Consider the following 19,741-nt stretch of genomic DNA (forward strand, 5'->3'; position numbering starts at 1 on the left):
TAGTCATTTTTATTTCTTTCATGCCCTCTGGACAGAATACTCGTGTTTTACAGATTACAACAGAATGAAAGAAAAGAGAAAAATCAGCAGAGATGGTGGGCGAAGTCGCCATATCTGTGAAGTATTCATACAGGCAACAGCACAGTAAGGCAGCACATTATTGGCTGTTAGCTCACAATACTGTATAAACAGCAGTGTTCCTCCAAATTGCAATAAATTGGCAACATACAGCTTGGTTAATGAAAACTGATAGGTTAAAATAATAAAAAAGGAAGGTGAGATCTGAGACTTATCTAGTGGAGTTCAACAAAGGGACAGGGAAAATGATACAACATGGCACCCCACCATGACCAGGGGTGTGGGAAAAGGAAAGAGTGCAGGAAATGGAGCAGACACATGCAAAGGAATAAAATGAGATGATTGTAAAGCAAATGCACTTTGCTGTAAAATGAAATCTATTTCCATAAAATGCACCGTACAACATGAACGCAGTTTGAGAAAATCTACCGGGCAGCAGCCGTGCAAAGCTGAAGTGCACACAGAGGGACCGCAATACTGGCATGGAAATGTCAAATGAATAGTTAGAGAAAAAATAATGGCTCTATTCCAGCAGCAATTACAAATTCACTGCCATGTCTGCAGTGGAAGAAAAATGAGACTTAGGGGTTGCATAGTCATTTAGGGGTAATATAGTTATTGAGCATAAACAGATGCAATACATGCTATACGCTCCCAGGCTGGCTGAATTAGAACTTGGGAAAAAAAAAAAATTATTTGAATAGTTTCTGACTTCAGCACAGAGGCATGTGGGCTTAAATACATTTGTTGGTGTGGGGGCACAACCTCCACTAAGGTGGGAGGACCTACATAGTGTGTGCCATGCTGGTGGTCACTGGGGTTTCATCTTCAATCCATGAAAACCAGAATTAAAGATGATAAAACCTGGATTTTATGATCTAGGAAATATCCTGCCTAGATGGCATAGTGAGTGTGTTGGATGTAAACTACGTCACTAATTCAGGAAGCACAACTCTGTGAAGAACCAGGGTTTTAGAACATCTCTGTTCTTCTTTCAGATATAATCAGTTGCAATGCATGGCCTAAAATGATGAAAAGGCAAGCCGTAAACTTCCAGAGGTTTAAATGTAATGTATAGGTTAGCAAAAACTGAAGAAAAGGAAATATCAAAATATTACAAATGGGCCTTCGTCAGGGAACAACTACAGTAAAATCTAGGATTGTGAGTAACTTGGTCTGTGAGTGTTTTGCAAGACGAGCCAAAATTTTTAATACATTTTAACTTGATAAACGAGTGAGGTCTTGCTATACGAGTAGTACGTATATTTGATCACAACTGAGCCGATGGTTCTTCTCTCTCTCTCTCTCACTACAGGATTGTGGGTAATCGTCTCCCAATCTCGGTGTCAGTCGGCGTGCCTCACTCATATAGTCAACATCCATATGAGCATATACTGTTTACTATAGCATGGTGACCACGTGTGTGTTGTAACATGCGAGTCCCTGTCTTGCACCACAAAACACAAAGCTGAGAATCAGTACTTCAACAACACCACCTTTATTCAGCTTGAAATAGGAACAGAACGGTTATTTACTGTAGCGAGATCTGCCACTCTTCTATACACAGACACAGCAGTCAGGCAGGGTCATGGCCAGGTTATCGGCCAAGTAGTACTGTGCCCTGCACATTTATAATGTTCCTTGTCTCACCCATCCACGGCAGGCGCTTATAGCATGTCCACGATCTTTTCGGATTCACTTTTACGGCGAACTGCTATAGCGCTGGGAGCCTGCGGTTGCTTCGGGACGCTCTTCCACGTGTCGTCCCATTGGGTGGAATCCCAAAAGAGTTTAGAAACCTTACATTGCGTAAAGCATTTTTTTAAAAATTTGTGTTCAAGTGTAGTGACTTTTCAGGCAAAAGCAACTGCTATTGGAGAGGTTCCTTGTTAAAGTCACAAAAAAAGAAGATTCCAGTGAGCCAACAGATAGCAGCGATTCCGTTAGTTAGGGTGAAAGTCGTTATGCACAATAAACCTCCTCCTCCTCTCTCTCGTCTCCCTCACACCAGCCACAATTCATTTCAAAGGTAAAGTGCAGGTTAATTTGTTTTATGTATTTTTACTTTATATTTTGTATTAATCATATTTGTATATATGAATAGTTTTGGGTTGTGGAACGAATCATCTGAGCTTCCATTATTTCTTATGGGGAAATTTGGCTTGATATACAAGTGCTTTGGCTTGCAAGCACGAATCTGGAACGAATTATGCTCGCAATCCAAAGTTCCCCTGTAACAGGTTACAATCTACAGATGTCCTGCAGCAATTAAAGTAAATGAAGCCTTGCAAGTTGAAGCAAACAATTTGCGCAGGTGTCCCAACTTCTGTGGATTACTTAAAAAGCCTCTATGCTTCTTTACTCATTTAGGGCAGATGTCGACTTTTGTCGACAGGTAGGGTTGAGGGCGAATGTCGACAAAAGTCAACATCCAGGGGTAGAGGGCGACAATCAGCTGTTAAGACCGACAAAACTCACTGTTGTGTCACAGGTATTCCCTCTCTGCTTGGAGGAATGTTAGATTCATTGACTCGGTATCTAATCCTTGCGTGTGCGTGAGTTATGAAATGTAAACAAATGTAAACAAAGGCAGTATGGTATCAACATCTCACGAGGGAGCAAAGCAAGTGTAGAAAAGAAAATACTGGCAGACGATGTTTTGCGCATTATCACCGAGTTGGACTCTGATTTTTCAGAATCTGATTTTGTTGATAGTGATCAGGAGATCGAGCAAGAGATTGAGGAACTGACATCAGCTGATCGGACACCAGCCGATGCCGTCCCAGCTGATTGGCTGCCAGCTGAGTGCATTCGCATAGCCGACGCGCCTACTGCAAGGTTCGTGTGGGAGGAATACCTAAACATTGATCAGTGGGAGCCAAACTGGCTACTGGACTTCACAAGACAGCATGGCTTGCTGTTGGACACGACAGATTACCAGGTGCTGGACTACTTCAGGCTGCTCTCTCCTGATGCTGCTTTTCAGCTACTGTCAGATGAGACAAACAGGTATGCAGAGCAATTTTTTGAATTGCGGGCTGCGCTTGTACCACATTCTCGATTTTCAAAGTGGATACCCACAACAAAAGATGAGACGAAGGGCTTTGTGGCATTACAAATAGAGATGGGGCTAGACTGGTGATATATCTTCAGAGAGCAGTGGTCCAAATGTGCTTTGTCCCCTGGTGGCTTTGGACAGGTTATGCTTTGTGATGATAGGTACGAGCTGCTGCAAAGTTTTATTCATTTCTGTGATAACCAGAAGCAAATCCCAAGAGGTGAGCCAGGCTATAACCCCATGTATAAAGTTCAGCCCCTGCTTGACAGTGTGGAATCAACATATAAACAATTTTATCAGCCTGGCCGTGATTTGTCTGTGGATGAATCTATGATAAAATAAAAGGGACACTTTTTTTCTGCCAATATATGCCAGACAAGCCCACAAAGTATGGCATAAAGGATTTTGTACTGGCAGAAGCAAACACTGGTTTCTGCCTTAAAGTAATTACATATACAGGAAAGCATTTCTTTCAAAGAGAGAACAAGTCAGATTGTGCCGGGGCTGCTTCAGGGCTATGAACATTTGAGTCATGTTGTGTACATGGACAATTTTTATACATGGAGCTACAGAGCAGGGGAATTGGAGCTTGTGGCACAGTGAGGGTGAACAGGAGACACAGGTCTTCACAGTTGAAGCCAGACAGGCTGAAGATGAAAAGAGGTGACAATACGGTGTGAAGGACAGCCAGGTCCCATGCCCGGCAGGGACGCCCCTGCTGCTTATGTTCTGGGGGAACTACCATGGGCAGTCCAGTACCTCCCCTGGGATGCTTGGTGGCAGCCTCCCTCGCCGACGGCGATTCCCCAACCACCTGCAGGGCTCCATGGAAGATGGAGTCCTCCACAGCCTGATTGGGGGCTTGGATGGCCGCTAGGGGGAGCTGCATGGACTCAGCAGCCTGGCTGGACGATTCATCAATCCCACCTGGAGGTGCAATCAGGACCAGGTGGTCAAGCACCTGGAACACTTCCGGGTGGGTTATAAAAAGGGTCAGCCATCACCACTCAAGGAGCCAGAGTCGGGAGGAGGAGGACTAAGCTTGAGGAGGAGTGGTGGAACAGAAGAAAGAGTGTTTTGGTGGTACTAAAGTGTTGGGCCTGTTGGACACGGGGAAGGCGTGCCCCACGGCTGATGAGAGAAATAAAAGTGTGCTCATTTTAACACGTGCCTATGTGTCAGTCTGTGCCGGGTCGGGCACAATATAGCGCCTTTTTACAACGGTTTTCATGTGGGCAGAAAACTTGGTGGCAGTGTCATGGCATGATGTCAAATGGGTGACTTGTCTCTCTACAGTACACACTAATGATATATGTGAGAAAGTGCAGCAACAGACAATTGAAAAGGAAGCACCAGTGCAACACGTATTGCAAGCAGTGCAATGTGGCAATCCATGCAATTCGCTGCTTTAAGTGATATCATACTTTGTAGGACTTTACTGTGTAAAATGTATGTGGAATCATATAGTATGCAGGCTCATACAATATGCAAGACAGTAACGTTTGAAAAAAGTTAATATTTTTTGTTCATTTGCTTTGTGTTATTCTTTTAAAAAAGTTAGTTTTTGGAAAAATATTCAGCCCTGGGAGAAACAAACAAAAAAAAAAATTAGCCCTAAAAGAGGTAAAGAAGACTTGGAACAGACTGGGTTACTACACCCTCTGAAGTGCTACTTGGACAAAATTCCACTGCATAATGGCAAAAAATGGCAATCAACAAATGAAATGAGACAGAGCATTAGATAGATAGATAGATAGATAGATAGATAGATAGATAGATAGATAGATAGATAGATAGATAGATAGATAGATAGATAGATAGAATGATGAGAGATAGATAGATAGGAAAGGCACTATATGAATGAGTGAGAGATAGATAGATAGATAGATAGATAGATAGATAGATAGATAGATAGATACTTTATTAATCCCAAGGGGAAATTCACATACTCCAGCAAAAGCAAACTGATAAAAACAATATTAAATTAAAGAGTAATAAAAATGCAGGTAAATTATTACCCTCGGAAGAGTAGGCCTTTTATTTACTGAAATTGGAAAATAAAATCAAAATTTCAATGAGGACAGTGGTGTCCTACACAATCCAAAGGCAACTGGAACGTTGAAGAAACACTGATAGGAGGAGATCTGGCAGATCCAAAGTCACAAGCCAATCAGAAGACAAGTTTCTAAGGGCCACCAGCTTGCTTGATTGGCACCTCACAGCACAACAGCTTCAATTACAGTTTAAAAGTGCAGGTCGACAAAAGCAAGTCTCCATTTCTACTGTGAAGAGGAGACCTTGTGCTGCAGGTTTGACAGGGCGAGTGGCAGGAAGAAAGCCATTCCTTAAAGGACAAAACAGGGCCTTGAAATACCTGCAGAAGCTCTGTACATTGTAATCCATTGGTTGTTTCCTGAAGAAGGCTAATTTGTAATATCTTGTATTCTGGCATTTTATTGTTTTTTTTTTGTTTTTTGCCAACCTAAACTTTAAATTGAAACCTCTGGCAGGTTACCGCTCACCCTTTCACCATTTTAGGCCATTCATTGCATTTCAACTAAATAAATTTGAAGAAATACTGAGGTGTTCTAAAGCTTCTGACCAACAGTGTCATATACAGTATTAAAAATATGACATTCTGGGTTCAGTTAAGGGAGAATCTGCAATGATAACCTGCAGCCGCTGAAGCACTCAAAGAATGGCATTATTATAATTTCAGTTGTTGGCATTGTGTGATGTACAAGGAAAGCTCAGCCATGCTGCCATGCACTCAGAAAACGAAGCAAAAAGTGATCTGCAAATGTTAGGTAATGGGAGAATGAAGGCAGATGAGTAAAGAATTCACATAATAAATAAAACATGTTTTTGTTCTTCACACATTATCACTGCTCAGGATTACAAATGGAGGTATACTGTACTCTTCTGGCTTCAATCAAATCCAGCCTCACACTGGCCCGAGCAGCTGGACACGATTGCCTCTCCCGCTTTACAGTTTGCTCCTGAAATTCCATTCCCTAAGCAGTTTGCTCCTTGTAAGATTAACTGCTAATTATCTGGCAATGCGGGGGTGACCCCTAAGATGACGCAACCAAGCACAAAGTCTCATAGTCCTGCCACCAGGAAGGGGGTAGTTTTTAATGTTGGACAGAGACCAGCCGGCTGGAGAAATAACCTGGAGCCGCCCAGCTGGGGCACAGCTGGATCTGTCACGTTCATCTGGCACATTCCAGAAGCTTTCAATGGGAATTACGTTGGAATATGGATGGCTTTTGGCTGACAACTCAGTTAACTGAGGATTTTCATTTTACGTAAACCAAATGGGGCACTTTGTAATATAACATGTTGGAAAATGTAAAAAGTCAATGCGACCCTATATTGATACAGAAAGTATTGCAACGGCACAAGAAAAAATACAGAAACGGTCAATCAAGACCCTTGCCACCCTCTCTGATCTTAGTGTCACTGGGCCTGCCCTCAGGTGCTTTGATGAGGGGATGTGTTAAGCGTGCTCTAGGCATGAACAAATGCCTAAACAAATGCTAAGATTCTAAAGAGATTCTAAACAAATCCAAATCATTTTATGTGATATCATCTACTGTTAAGTTCTGCTCCATACTTGTAAAATGTTTATTTTTATTCTGTATTGAGGATTTGTTCTGTTCTGTGTATTGTATTGTATTGTATTGACACCCTTCTTTTTGACACCCACTGCACACCCAACCTACCTGGAAACGGGGTCTCTCTTTGAACTGCCTTTTCCAGGGTTTCTTCCATTTTTTCCATAAAGGTCCGCTCCTCTTTTGACTGCATAGATCCGCACTAGGCCCCATTAACCTGTCCCACGCTTTCTCTTTTCAGTGCTATGCGGATAATACCCAGCTGTACCTGTCATTACCTCCAGAGGACCACATGATATCAACTAGAATTTCAGCATGTCACACTAATATTCCAACCTGGATGAAGAAACACCATCTGCAGCTCAACCAGGCAAAGATGAACCTTCTTGTTATCCCAGTTCAGCATCCCATCTCTCTGTTCAGCTCGTCTCATTATCACTAACACCTGTCAAATGTGGTATAGCGGGTCCACAGCTCACGTCAAGAGGCCATTTTTAAAATAAATATTCGCAGCACTCACAGCTTAGCGAGGGGTGTGGTGGTGTGCGGCCGAAGCGGTTCTTGCGGAATTTGTGATGTGGGCGTTTCTCACCTAAGGGCAGAGTTGAGAAACCATCCGCATCCATAATTGTTCCCGGGAGCTGCTGATTGCCACAGCTGCCATATCCCTGTTATAATTAGAAGCACAAGGCAGCTAGAGAAAAAAAAAGAAATGAAGGATGAAGAAAAAAGAGAAAGAAACTGAGACTGCAGCAGTGTGGAATAAAGCAGGAAGCAGTGAGGAGAAAGCCAGTGTGTGTTAGAGAGAGAGAGAGAGAGAGGGAACGAGCGAGCGCTCGCAAGCAGCAGAACAGTGAACCCTAGCGGGGTGTTTGGCCGACACCTGAGGGCTGTAGGTAGTGGTCACTCCCACTGAGCATTTTATGGAGGAGTGACCGGAAGAAGGACGGCTGGCCGTGTAAAGCCGAGAAGGCAGCAAGAGTCAGGAGGCTTGGGAGATGGATTCCCCAGCGTGAGAGTCCTGGCTGTTGGGGAATCTAAGTCTTGGTCTGGAGGGAGCGGAAACGAAGCCAGGGATTGGGAAACCTCCAGACCAGTTGAGTGGAAAGAAGGTCAGCTGCATGTAGGGCGACTCTCCTGTTGCAAAGCCCAATGGAGCCGCCAGGTAAAAAGAAGACACCAGGCTTTGTTTTTAAATAGACTGTTTCCAGCATTGTTTTAACCTCATTGTTGTTTTTAAAATAATTTTTTCTATTGGATTTTAACCTCCACTTCACTTCTTTTTTAATGGATTATTTATTTAAAGTTTTGATGTACTGCACTTTATTTGAACACTTGTTTTTGTTTGTTGTTTTTAAATAAAAGCACTTTGCACTTTTGCACCATCCCCTTGCTAAGTTGTGTCTCACTACCGAGCTCATCTGTAACATGAGGGCTCCTGGAAGCAAGATGGGAGCATGGCGCCGGACCCACACCATCACATCAAGTCAATACACAAGCCTGAGCTAATGATTAATGACCAGCTGTCTCATGTTGCCACAGTCTTGTAGATTCACTCCATACAACGTCCATCTATCTGACTACATATGCAAGGTTGGATCTGGACCACCGCAACTCTCTGCTGACAGGTGTATCGGCTTGTGTCACCAAGCTGTTGCAAATGATTCAAAACATAATGGTGTGTCTTGTGTTCAACCTGCTGAGGTTGGCACATGTCCCTCCTTCTTTCAGATCACTACACTGGCTGCCTGTAGTGGCACATATTAAGTTTAAATCCTTGATGCTAACCTAGAGAGTAGTCAGTGGGTCAACATCTCTATGTGTGAAGACACTTTTGAGATCCTAATGTCCTTCAGGAACACTCATGTATGTAGCTGAACAGTGTCTGGTGATGCCACCAATGGCATCTGCATTAAATCTCAATTCAGCCTCTTTTCATGTGTAGTTCCTGGCTGGTGGAAGAAGCTGCCCACCTTCATTGCTGTGTTTAAGAAGCCTTTGAAGACTCTTGTTTGGTGAATTTCTGCCTAAATGGTTTTTATAATCTAAGAATTGTAACTCGCTGGTGTTATCTTTTGAGCTCTTCACTTGTGATGGTCAATTTTGTACCCTTGTCATAAAATGTTTGATCCCAAACAGTCTCCCAAGCTAATATTTACTCGATTATGTTGATCTCTTTTGTAAGTTACTTTGGATAAAAGTGTCTGCTAAGCAAAGAAAGATACATTCACACATAGAAAGAAACTTTTTAAAACCTTGATGAAAGTAATTATCATTATGGCCTATTTATCAAGCACAGTTTGAGAAGAACAATGTCTTACTCTGCTGCTGCTCCCCCTGAAGTAGATATTCCTTTCAAAACAATTTTATTATGTAATTAATCATGTAATATCTGGCACATAAATCAATTGATAAGTTGTACTAAACAGTTTTTTTTTAAAGATGCCCGTAACAAATATTATTGTTTTTCATATGTCACTTGTCCCATGTAGTTTACAGTAATGGTTGAGAAGACTTTGTAGGGGGACCACAGGATGCATAGGCATCCTGGCAAGAAGTCGGGAAGATCCCTCACCCAGACAGGAGTCCCCAAGTGAACAAAAAGGCATCCCAGCCAAAAGAGGGAAGAATGTCATACCCGGACAAGGCTTCTCTAAAGGATGGACATCCCAGTCAGAGAAGATGGATTCTTATCCAGGTGCAAAGCCCCAAACAAATAGACAGGTGTCCCAACCAGACATGTGCTTAATACCTTCCCTGGTCGGGATAAAAGAGGACAGGGAAGAACAGTCTCAGGGGTGTTTATTCCCTCCAGGTGCTAGATGGCAGAAGCCCTTCATATCGGCACCCATTCGGGAACCAGAAGCGGATGCTGGGAGTTGTAGTCTGGCAGCACAGTCCTGCTGGGGTCCGTCGGTGCTGCAGGGAGATGCACTCCCTACTATATTGGACTTCTGAATGACCTGGAAGTACTTTCAATGGGCAGCAGCCGTGGCACCGGAAGTACTTCCCAGTCCCTCAATAAAAGAGCTTGAACTCTTTTGTCAAGGCGAGTCAGAAGGAAAGCAACACTCGACTGGAGGAGTGCAGTGCAGTGGAGAGAGGAGAGGTGAATTGGAAGAGAAAGATAACTTGTGCTTGTGTTACTTTGTGGAGGTATTGTGATAAAATAAACCATCTTTTATTTGAACCCAGGACTGTTCTTGTGTCATTGTGTTGAGGGCTCAATGGTGCCCCAGTTTTATCACAACTTTTTCATTTCATATTTTCTTTCAGAATGGAGGGAACAAAGAGTAGAACATCTAAGGTGGCCAATGCTGGACAACGGCAAACAATATTGATGAAAAAAATCTCCCATTTCCCGTGTTACATAATCCACATGTCAAGTTGTCCAGTCCATATGCTCACAACATCTAACAAACAGTTATTATTTTACAAAAATACTGTTAAACAACTAATTTCTGGAAAATGCTCTTATGATAGAAAACATAGCAGCAGGTTTAGATGCTGTTATAAGTTTTTTATCTTAATATTTTTTATTTTCCTGCTCTCTAACTGTTCCTTATTTGGGGTTGGATTATGAGGATTCCAAATACTTGGTTATTTTTTGCATTAAAAATTTATTGAAAATGGCTGAAAGTACTTTGTGCCATTCTGATGCATTATGTTTAGTTATGGGTGCCGCCATTTTGTGAGTCCGCTGTCAAGACATGGCTTCCCCGTTGCTGAGGGTGTGGTCTCAAAGGTGTCATCAGTTGCTAAGAGGTTTAAAAATAACTCAATTTTTGTCTCATCAGTCCAAAGCACTTTGTTCCAAAATGAATCTGGCTTGTCTAAATGAGCATTTGCATACAACAAGTGACTCTGTTTGTGGCGTGAGTGCAGAAAGGGCTTCTTTCTCATCACCCTGCCATACAGATGTTCTTTGTGCATTGAATTGTAGAACGATGTACAGATACACCATCTGCAGCAAGATGTTCTTGCAGGTCTTTGGAGGTGATCTGTCAGTTGTCTGTACCCATTCTCACAATCCTGCACATATGCCACTCCTGTCTTTTTCTTGGCCTGCCAGTCCTGCTGGGTTTAACAGCAACTGTGCCTGTGGCCTTCCATTTCCTGATTACATTCCTTACAGTTGAAACTGAAAGTTTAACCGTCTGAGATAGTTTCTTGTAGCCTTCTACCTAAACCATGAGACTAAACAATCTTTGTTTTCAGATCTTTTGAGAGTTGCTTTGAGGATCCCATGCTGTCACTCTTCAGAGGAGAGTGAAATGGAAGCACAACTTGCAATTGACCACCTTAAATACCTTTTACCACTCATGATTGGACACACCTGTTTATGAAGTTCAAGGCTTAACAAGCTAATCCAACCAATTTGGTGTTGCAAGTAATCAGCATTGAGCAGTCACATGCATTCAAATCAGCAAAATTACAAGGAGACCCAAGTTTTTGCACAGCCAGTTTTTCACATTTGATTTAAGTTCATACAACTAAATACTGCTTCACTAAAAATCTTTGTTCGGAAACACCCCAATACTCAGATGTTCCTAGGAAATGAAAGACATACCACTGTTATCTTTTTTGTTGAAAGGAGAGTAAATTATTATGCAGGCTGAGAGGGGTTCCCAAACTTTTTCCTATGATTGTACTTCATAAAGCAACCAATGGGTTTACACTACCTTGAAATGATGGACAAAGGGCACATTCAGAAATTCCCCAGGCCAACCCTGAGCCCTGGCAGCATGCATCCTGTGTGTGAGCTCCAGGCAGAGGAGAACTACACTGAAAACAAAACATGGAGATGAAAGAGAAGTTAGCTGTGCAGAACATCAGGGAAGAACGTTTGAAAACTTTGTACATAACAATAACATACAGACTGAGCTTCTTCATTTTTTTGGTCACATAGTAAAAGCGTCATTACCATGGCAGTAAGTGTTATGTTCTCCCTACCTGGCCACTCCTGACTTCTGTAAAGCAATGGCCAACCGTCTCCGAACCTCCGCCATTAATGATTAGCCTCTCTTGTGTCCTGGAGGCTAAAACGGAGTTCCTCTCCCTTGCTGTTAGAGCATTCCTGTTGTCCTCGGAGACCCTTGGAAAACTTGAATCACTCTGTTCCAGACTGGGGAGTGCTTGTCTACCATGGACCCTCAACACTTGGTGGATTTTCACATTAGCCTCAGGAGGATGTTTGACATGAACATTCACCATAGAAGCATTTCCTGCAGTTGAGAGGAGAGAATATTGAGTAGCTCAGACAGCATTTCTCTAACATATACAAACATTTTACAGTCCCTCCCTTTCAAAGATCCCAGAGTACAGTGGGAAAAGGATCTCTCACTCAACTTCTCAGAAAAGGAGTGGAAGGTAGCAATACACAGAATCCACTCGGGCTCCATATGTGCAAAGCATAGAATTATTCAACTTAATTAAAATTACATATCGAGCACAATTGTCTTGTTTAAAATTGTCCAAAATGTTTCCAGGGCGAGATCCAACCTGCAAACTTTGCAATCAAGTTCCAGCCTCACTGGGTCACATGTTTTGGGCCTGCACCAAATTAACATCATTCTCAACCAACATATTGAAATACCTTGGTGTCACAGTCCCTTCTAATCCACTAACAGCTGTGTTTGGTGGGCTCACAGAGGGGCTTAAAGTGGAGAAGGACAAACAAACTGGAATTGCCTTTACTTCACTACTATCACATAGACTTATCTTGCCCAACTGGAAGAATCCTAACTCTCCTCTTCTAAGTCAGTGGGTAACTGGGTAACTAGTGGGTAATTATTGACTACCATATTTACGCGTGTACCACACACTCATTTTTTCCTGAAAATTAGATTTAGAAAATCAGGTGCGCGTTATATACACGAGGATGTGTGAAAATCAGTTAGGCATCGTCATTCAGCATGGATAGTAGCAAACGTTTATGCTCCTTCACGGCAGGAGAGAAACTAAAAGTGATATTGGAAGCAGAGAAGATAGGAAATTTTGGGCAGCAGGTCGCAAGTACGGTTTTCCAGAGTCATGCGTTCGAGATTGGCGACGGAAGAAAGAAAAACTTTCGTCATGCAACAAAAACAGATGGGCATTTCGCAGAAAACGTGCCCAGTTTCCACAAGTTGAAGTTACACTCGCTGATTACATTCAAGACAGGCGTCAGCTTGGATATGCAGTGTCCACGGAAATGATTCAGATGAAAGCTCGTGAAAAGAACGTGGAATACCCATCACACAGTTCAAAGCAAGCCGCAGATGGGTTACGCACTTCCTGAGAAGGAATGGCTTATCAATAAGACGCCACACGACCATTTCGCAGTACCAGATGCATATGAAAAAAAGTTACTAGCTTTACAAAAACACGTTATTCAGTTGAGGCAGCAGAAAATGTATTTAATGGGGCAAGTTGGTAATGCTGATCAAACAGCAGTTTATTTTGAGAATCCCTCAAACACTACCGTTAATGCAGTCGGAGACAAGAGTGTCCCGGTACGCATGGGAGGCAGAGAGAAGCAGCGGTGTACCGTGATGTTGACGATTCTTGCGGATGGAAAGAAACTACCACCGTACGTAATATTTAAAAGGAAGACCTTGCCAAAAAATGAGAAGTTTCCTCCTGGGATCATCATCAGAGCTCAACAAAAGGGTTGGATGGACAATGATCTCTTAATCCATTGACTGAAATGTGTGTGGCAACATCGGCCGGGCAGTCCCCTGAAAATGCCAAACATGTTGGTCATGGACAGCTTCGTGGCCATTTAACTGAAGGTGTTAAAGAAAGACTGAAAGATGGGAAAACAGATAAAGTAATAATTCCTTGATTCCTGGAGGCATGACATCGCTCCTCCAACCTCTAGATGTCTGCATCAATTGGCCGTTTAAGGCTCATGTATCAAGAATTTATACCGAATGGGCTGCAATAGCGGTACACGACACAACGCCAACTGGCAAAATGAAAGCCCCAATATTGGCGCAGACGTGTGCCTGGATCATTGCTGCTTGGAAGCTTATTCCAGAGGATTTGGTTGTGAAAAGCTTCAAAAAGTGCAGCATATCCAACAGCATCGATGGAAGTGAAGATGATGCCTTATGGGAAAATGACAACGATGTCAGTAGTGGTGGAGAATCCGAATCCAGCAGCGAATAGGAAAATGATGATTAAACTGGAATAGTCTGGTGAGCACAATAATTTTCCACTTGCCGTTATAGTCCTTTACCAATTGTCTCTATATGGTTCTTTCTTTTCTCGTTTCACAGGGCTATTTGTCATTCCCACCTTTCGCAGCATGGTGCGACAAACACTGAATGTTCTGCAGTAGGGGTACTGCTTACAGTTAGTACTCCAATACAATATACTGTATCATGAGCGGAGATATTTAAACGAGACATAACTAATTCAACAGATGTGTGAACAATGAACATTATGATATTATAGTTCTGCTGGATCATCAACATATAAAATGGGACAATAACATTGTACTGGTGACAGAGATTGATAAACAAATAAATGACTAAAAATGGGAATAAATATCAATAAATATACATCAGCAACAAATTAAAAGTATAGTTATCAGAAACAATCCTATATATATATATATATATATATGTTTGTAGTGGACAGTATATTAACTGAGCTATAGAATGGTCACAAACATTTAACCAGTAGTAGAGGTGAATAGATAAATGGCAGTGGTTGCTCTTCTCTTTTGCAAATATATAAAAAAAGACCGGTGCTGGATTGGGCAGAAACGACCTTTGACACTCCTCTGCTAATTACTACACACGTCATCATTTTTCTTTGCAACCTCACCCTTACTCTGGGGATTCTACATCCACAGAAACTGAAAATGGTGCCAGGGTTTTGTAATCCTTATTGTAAGATGTGGGGTTTATAGAATTGTGATTTGAAATTGATGCTAATGCTAACGTCTTGCTCAAAATTAAGCTAACTAGTACTAAGGGGACAGAGAGAATTCATCCACTGGGGGATAACTTGGAAAGTTGAAGAGCATCAGATTTCTACATAATGTCTTGTGACATCACAAGTGCAACTGTGCAGTCCTGTGATCACTATTGGGACCATCAAGTAAATAATGAAACTCAAGATGGTAAAGAAAAATACCGTTTTTCCAAACTTAAAAATGTGAAACTGACATTAAAAAGGTTATATATATATATATGTGTGTGTGTGTGTGCGTGTGCGTGTGCGTGTGTGTGTGTGTGTGTGATAGGGAACCACCTATTAATGAGATTCAGTCTTAAAAAGAATATAAATATAGAATATTCTGCATAAAAGAGGTCAACATAATCGTCTGGGGGCACTGTTTGGGAAGAAGTTTGATGGGACAAGGTTACAAAAGTGGCCTAAGAACAAAATACAAATGAGTTACAATTCTTGTGTTACAAAACTTAACTGATCAGTTAGACAGAAATTCACCAAACAAGTGTGTCTTCATAAACACATTGAGGTTGACTGAATTTCAAATGTAGGTGGGAAGCTCACTTCACCAGCTAGGAGCTACAGATAAAAACAAACTGGGTTAAGAATTGATGCCACCAGACCTCACAAGTATTCTCCATATGCAGTACATAGTCAGGGTAGTGATCTGAAAAGAGGAGTGGCATGTGCCCGCAGATCAGAATAGCAGACGTGACGCTGCATTTTGAATCATCTGGGTGACATATGCCAGTATTCCACCCAGCAGAGATTTGCAATAGTCCAGACATGACAAGTCCAAAGAGTGGGCTAGGAGTCATGCTGCATACTCTGTCAGATATGGTCTGATCTTGCGGATGTTGTGTAGAGGAAAAAATCTACAAGATCTACAAAAATGGTCCCTGCAGGACATCTGGTCATTGATCACCGCCACAAGGAGGTGAACAGACTTAGCAGGTGTTAGCGATAATAGAGATGGGATAATGAATCAATAGATGAGCTGGGATAACAATAGGTTCGTCTTTGTCAGGTTAACCTGGAGATGATGATCCTTCATCAGTGTAGCAGTGGCTAGCACTCCTGCTGCACAGTTTCTTATTGGCCTGGGTTCAAATTCTTGACTGAGAACTGATAAACTGAGATTTAACATCCCCAATTGGATTGAAGTGCTATATATTTTTAGACCCACAGTGGATTTAAAAGGCACTGCAAAGGGAAATTCATTGAAACATTCATCAGCAAAGAGTATGACAGCCATATGCCCAGCCCTCACACCTTCTTTGTGGGAGACTTATGGGAATGCGGGAAAGTGGATTATCCTTCCTAGAAATCAGCATGCATGTTGGATGGACTGTGAGCAGAGCAACAAGAGTATGTAGTCAGTGAATAGAGGTGGGTTGGGCCCACTGAAGTCAGGGGTCTGGAATGCTCAGACACGTAGGAGGACAGATATCTCATGAGCATGTCAGTGATGGACCAAGTACCATATCGCAGGCCTTAGGCACCATTTGAAACCCATTTGCAGCAGCAGGGTCTTCTTGCTCACTGCTCATTGCTTCTGATACTCTTGACCCTTGGCTACATATGTCTGTGACTGCAATGGCAGGCATCACATTGTGCTTTACAATCAGTCTTGGTTCAGTTTAATGCACTGTGATGGATGGATCTGTGGATGGAGGCACTGCAGCAAGACACTTGGAGGAATGCATTTTGTCACACCATTTGTATCTACCACCAGGTGTTAAGGTATAAAGTGAAATAAGGTTTCACTTCCATTCCCAGTACCTATCCCTATCTGCAGAGGTTCCCTGATGACATATTCCAACAAGACAATGCTTGACCACATGTGGCACAAAACCTTATGCAGGTCCTGGATGAACACCATGTGCCACTTCTTCCCTGGCCTGCACATTCACCATATTTGTCATCTACTGAGCATGTCTGGGACATGGTCAGATAATGACTAGCATGTCAGAAGCAACCAGAGGTTACCATGGTTGAACTATTGGTATATACAGGGGATGCATGGCAAGCCACTCAACAAAAACACATGAAATGTCTCTTCCTGTCCATGTCAGATTGTGTAGAAGCGGTTATTTACAAGATGTTATCCGTTCCATTACGCAGGTGTGACCAGACTATACTAATAATCAAGTACGCCATATATCATGAGTAATCTGCCACTTAAATATCGCCTTGAAATCTCAGGTCCTTCTTGGTATTGAAATTTTAATGGGTAACAGCTGTCACACACATGCGCATGGGAAGCAGCTAAAGGGCAAAGAAGAAGGTAATTCCTGGTCAGATCAGGGGGTGGCAGAGTGCACTAATCCTTCCTCTTATCTTCCCGCAGATCAAATGTGGGAAATTCCGCCTGACGGTTCCTGTGACGATGCAGGTTCTGCTCCAGGCTCCCATCTCCATTTTGGGAGCTCTTGAACCCAACACTGATGGTAATGCCACTGATGAGCTGGACAGTGAGACACAACGAAGCAAGGGGATGGTGCAAAAAAAGTGCAAAAGTGCTTTTATTAAAACAACAAAATCAACAGTGTCCAAATAAATAGTGCAGTGCTTCACAGTTCCATAAATAAATAATCCATAAAAAGATAAAACCCCAAATGGTTAAAACAAGACTAAAACAGCAGCAATCATTGGGGCTACACCAGCCAGACACAGCCCCTTCCCAGCCTCTTCAGCTCACTCAATGTTTGCTCAGCCAATGAGATTTCAGCCTCCGCGGTCCTCTCTCTACCGACCCCCATCTTAGCTGCCTCCACCAGCGTCTGCAAGTCCGCTTCAGGTCGATTGTCCTCCTGTCTTCCTTCTCACACACATGGTCATCCCTCAGATGCCTAGGGCAGACTCCTCCTCGATCATACCCATTCCTCCACATACTCAGTGGGTACAATCCGTCTCTTGAGCGCTGATCACTCGCTTTATCCGGGACCCCCAGCCACGCTGACCTCCCTTTTCCTTCGCTGGCTGGCTCGTCCACTCTCTTGCACAACCCCCAATTCTGCTCTCTCGCTCTCCAGTCTTTTACCGTTCTCTCCTTCCCCTTTCCGGGGAGGTGGTTCAGGTGTGGCAATTAGCAGCTCCCGGCTTCAATCACGGATGAGCCCGGGAACTGTTCCGGCCATACTGCCATGCCCCCTCTTTAAGCCGTGAGTGTGGCAATTATCTATTTAAAAATATGGCCCTTTTGATCTGAGTTGTGGACCCGCTATACCACAGTTCCACCCCAGAAAACATCACTTCCAGTCGAATAGAAGAGCTCACATCCTAATGACGTAATTTTCACATCCTAAGAAGTAGCAGGCTGATGACCTCATTTCCGGTTCCAGTCCCAAGATCCCTCCTCTTCCTTCTTTTTCAACAATATATCCGCCATGTTTCCTAACCTATTCAGTTCTGTTGTGGCATCTTGTCTGTAAAGACCTTTGTATCAACCTTTTTCTTACAATCAGCAGTCAATTCTCAATTATACGGGAAGCTGCTCCAAACCTCTTTATTGTGTCAAGGCTTGATTATTACCACTAAGTACATATCCATCCATCCATTATCCAACCCGCTATATCCTCACTACAGGGTCACGGGGGACTGTTGGAGCCAATCCCAGCCAACACAGGGTGCAAGGCAGGAAACAAACCCCAGGCAGGGCACCAGCCCACCTCAGTATATGTGTATATTATATATACAGTATATAGCGGTATATGCATATACACCAAACAGCTACAACATTAAAAGCACTGAAAGGTGAAGTGAACAAAACTGATGATCTTGTTTACAATGGCATGTGTCAATGGGTGACAGCAAGTGGACAGTCATTACTTGAAGGTGATGTGTAAGGATCTGAGCAACTTTAACAAGGGTCAGACTGTTATGTCTAGATGACAGGGTCAGAGCATCTCCAAAACGGCAGATCTTGTGAGGTGTTCCCAGTATGCAGTGGTTAGTACCTACCAAAAATGGTCCAAGGAAGAAAAACTAGTAACAACTGGTGAGCCAGTGACAGGGACACAGGTTCCCAAGGCTCACTGATGCGGATGGTGAGCTTCTGGTCCCACAGAAGAACTACTGTATTACAAATTGCTGAAAAGCTTAATGCTGGCCATGAAAGAAAAGTTTTAGAAGACACGGTGCACTGAAGCTTTCTGTGTTTTGGGCTGCATAGCCACAGACCGGTCAGAATGCTAATGCTGGTCCCTGTCTATCTCTGAAAGCAGGTACAAAGGACATATAACTATAAGAACTGGACAAAGGAGTAAATGAAGAAGCCAGCCTGGTTTAATGAATTATGGTTTGTTTCAGATCATATGGATGACCAGATACATCTGTTTTATTTACCTGGGGAAGAAATGGAAGCAGTATAATGCTCTAGGCAATGTGCTGCTGGGATACCTTTCATCTTGAGACTCATGTGGAGGTTTGTCATGTACCACCTACCTAAAGATTGCTGCAACCATTTGCACCCTTCAGGCCAATGATATTCCCTGATGGCAGTGGCCTCTTTTAGCAGGATAATATGTCCTGCCACAATGCAGAAAATTGATCAGGAATGGCTTGAGGAACATAAGAGTTCAAGATGTTAAGTTGGCCTCCAGATTCCCCAGATGTCAAACCAATCAAGTATTTGTGGGATGTATTGTAAAAAAAAGTCCAATCCATAGAGGTCCAGCCTTGCAATTTACAGGACATAAAGTATCTGCAGCTAACAACTTGGTGCCACATAGCTCAGGACACTTTTAAAGTTCTTGTGGAGTTCATTCCTTGATAAGTCAGAGCTATTTTGGTGGTATGATGGAGACCTACACAATATTAGGCAGGTGGTTTCAGTGTTGTATAAAACCACAATGTCTTTTCATCTATTTGGCTCCTTAAATGTTTTTTATAAGTTGCCAGGAAAGAATGAGTGGCACAGGACACAACTGGACCACAGCCCAGAACCAGAGGTTCCCCTTAGGCAGCAAGACCTCTCCATGCCAAGGCTGCATGTAAGGAAAGAGGATAAAGAGAACTGAAGCTAAGCTGATTAAGAGGAATG

General features: G+C 42.7%; 1 protein-coding gene across 1 annotated transcript in view; it reads right to left on the minus strand.

Annotated features, from left to right (window-relative positions):
* LOC120538740 (latent-transforming growth factor beta-binding protein 1-like) overlaps positions 1 to 19,741 on the minus strand; it is a 616,227-nt gene that overhangs the window by 186,518 nt on the left and 409,968 nt on the right. Inside the window, exons 7-8 of the mRNA XM_039768171.1 lie at positions 11,707 to 11,978; positions 11,436 to 11,538 (exon numbers count right to left, since the gene is read on the minus strand). Of these exons, the coding sequence (XP_039624105.1) occupies positions 11,436 to 11,538; positions 11,707 to 11,978 (375 nt within the window). The remainder of the gene's footprint in view (positions 1 to 11,435; positions 11,539 to 11,706; positions 11,979 to 19,741) is intronic.

Source organism: Polypterus senegalus, chromosome 11, assembly GCF_016835505.1.
Source record: "Polypterus senegalus isolate Bchr_013 chromosome 11, ASM1683550v1, whole genome shotgun sequence".
Classification (NCBI taxonomy): domain Eukaryota; kingdom Metazoa; phylum Chordata; class Cladistia; order Polypteriformes; family Polypteridae; genus Polypterus; species Polypterus senegalus.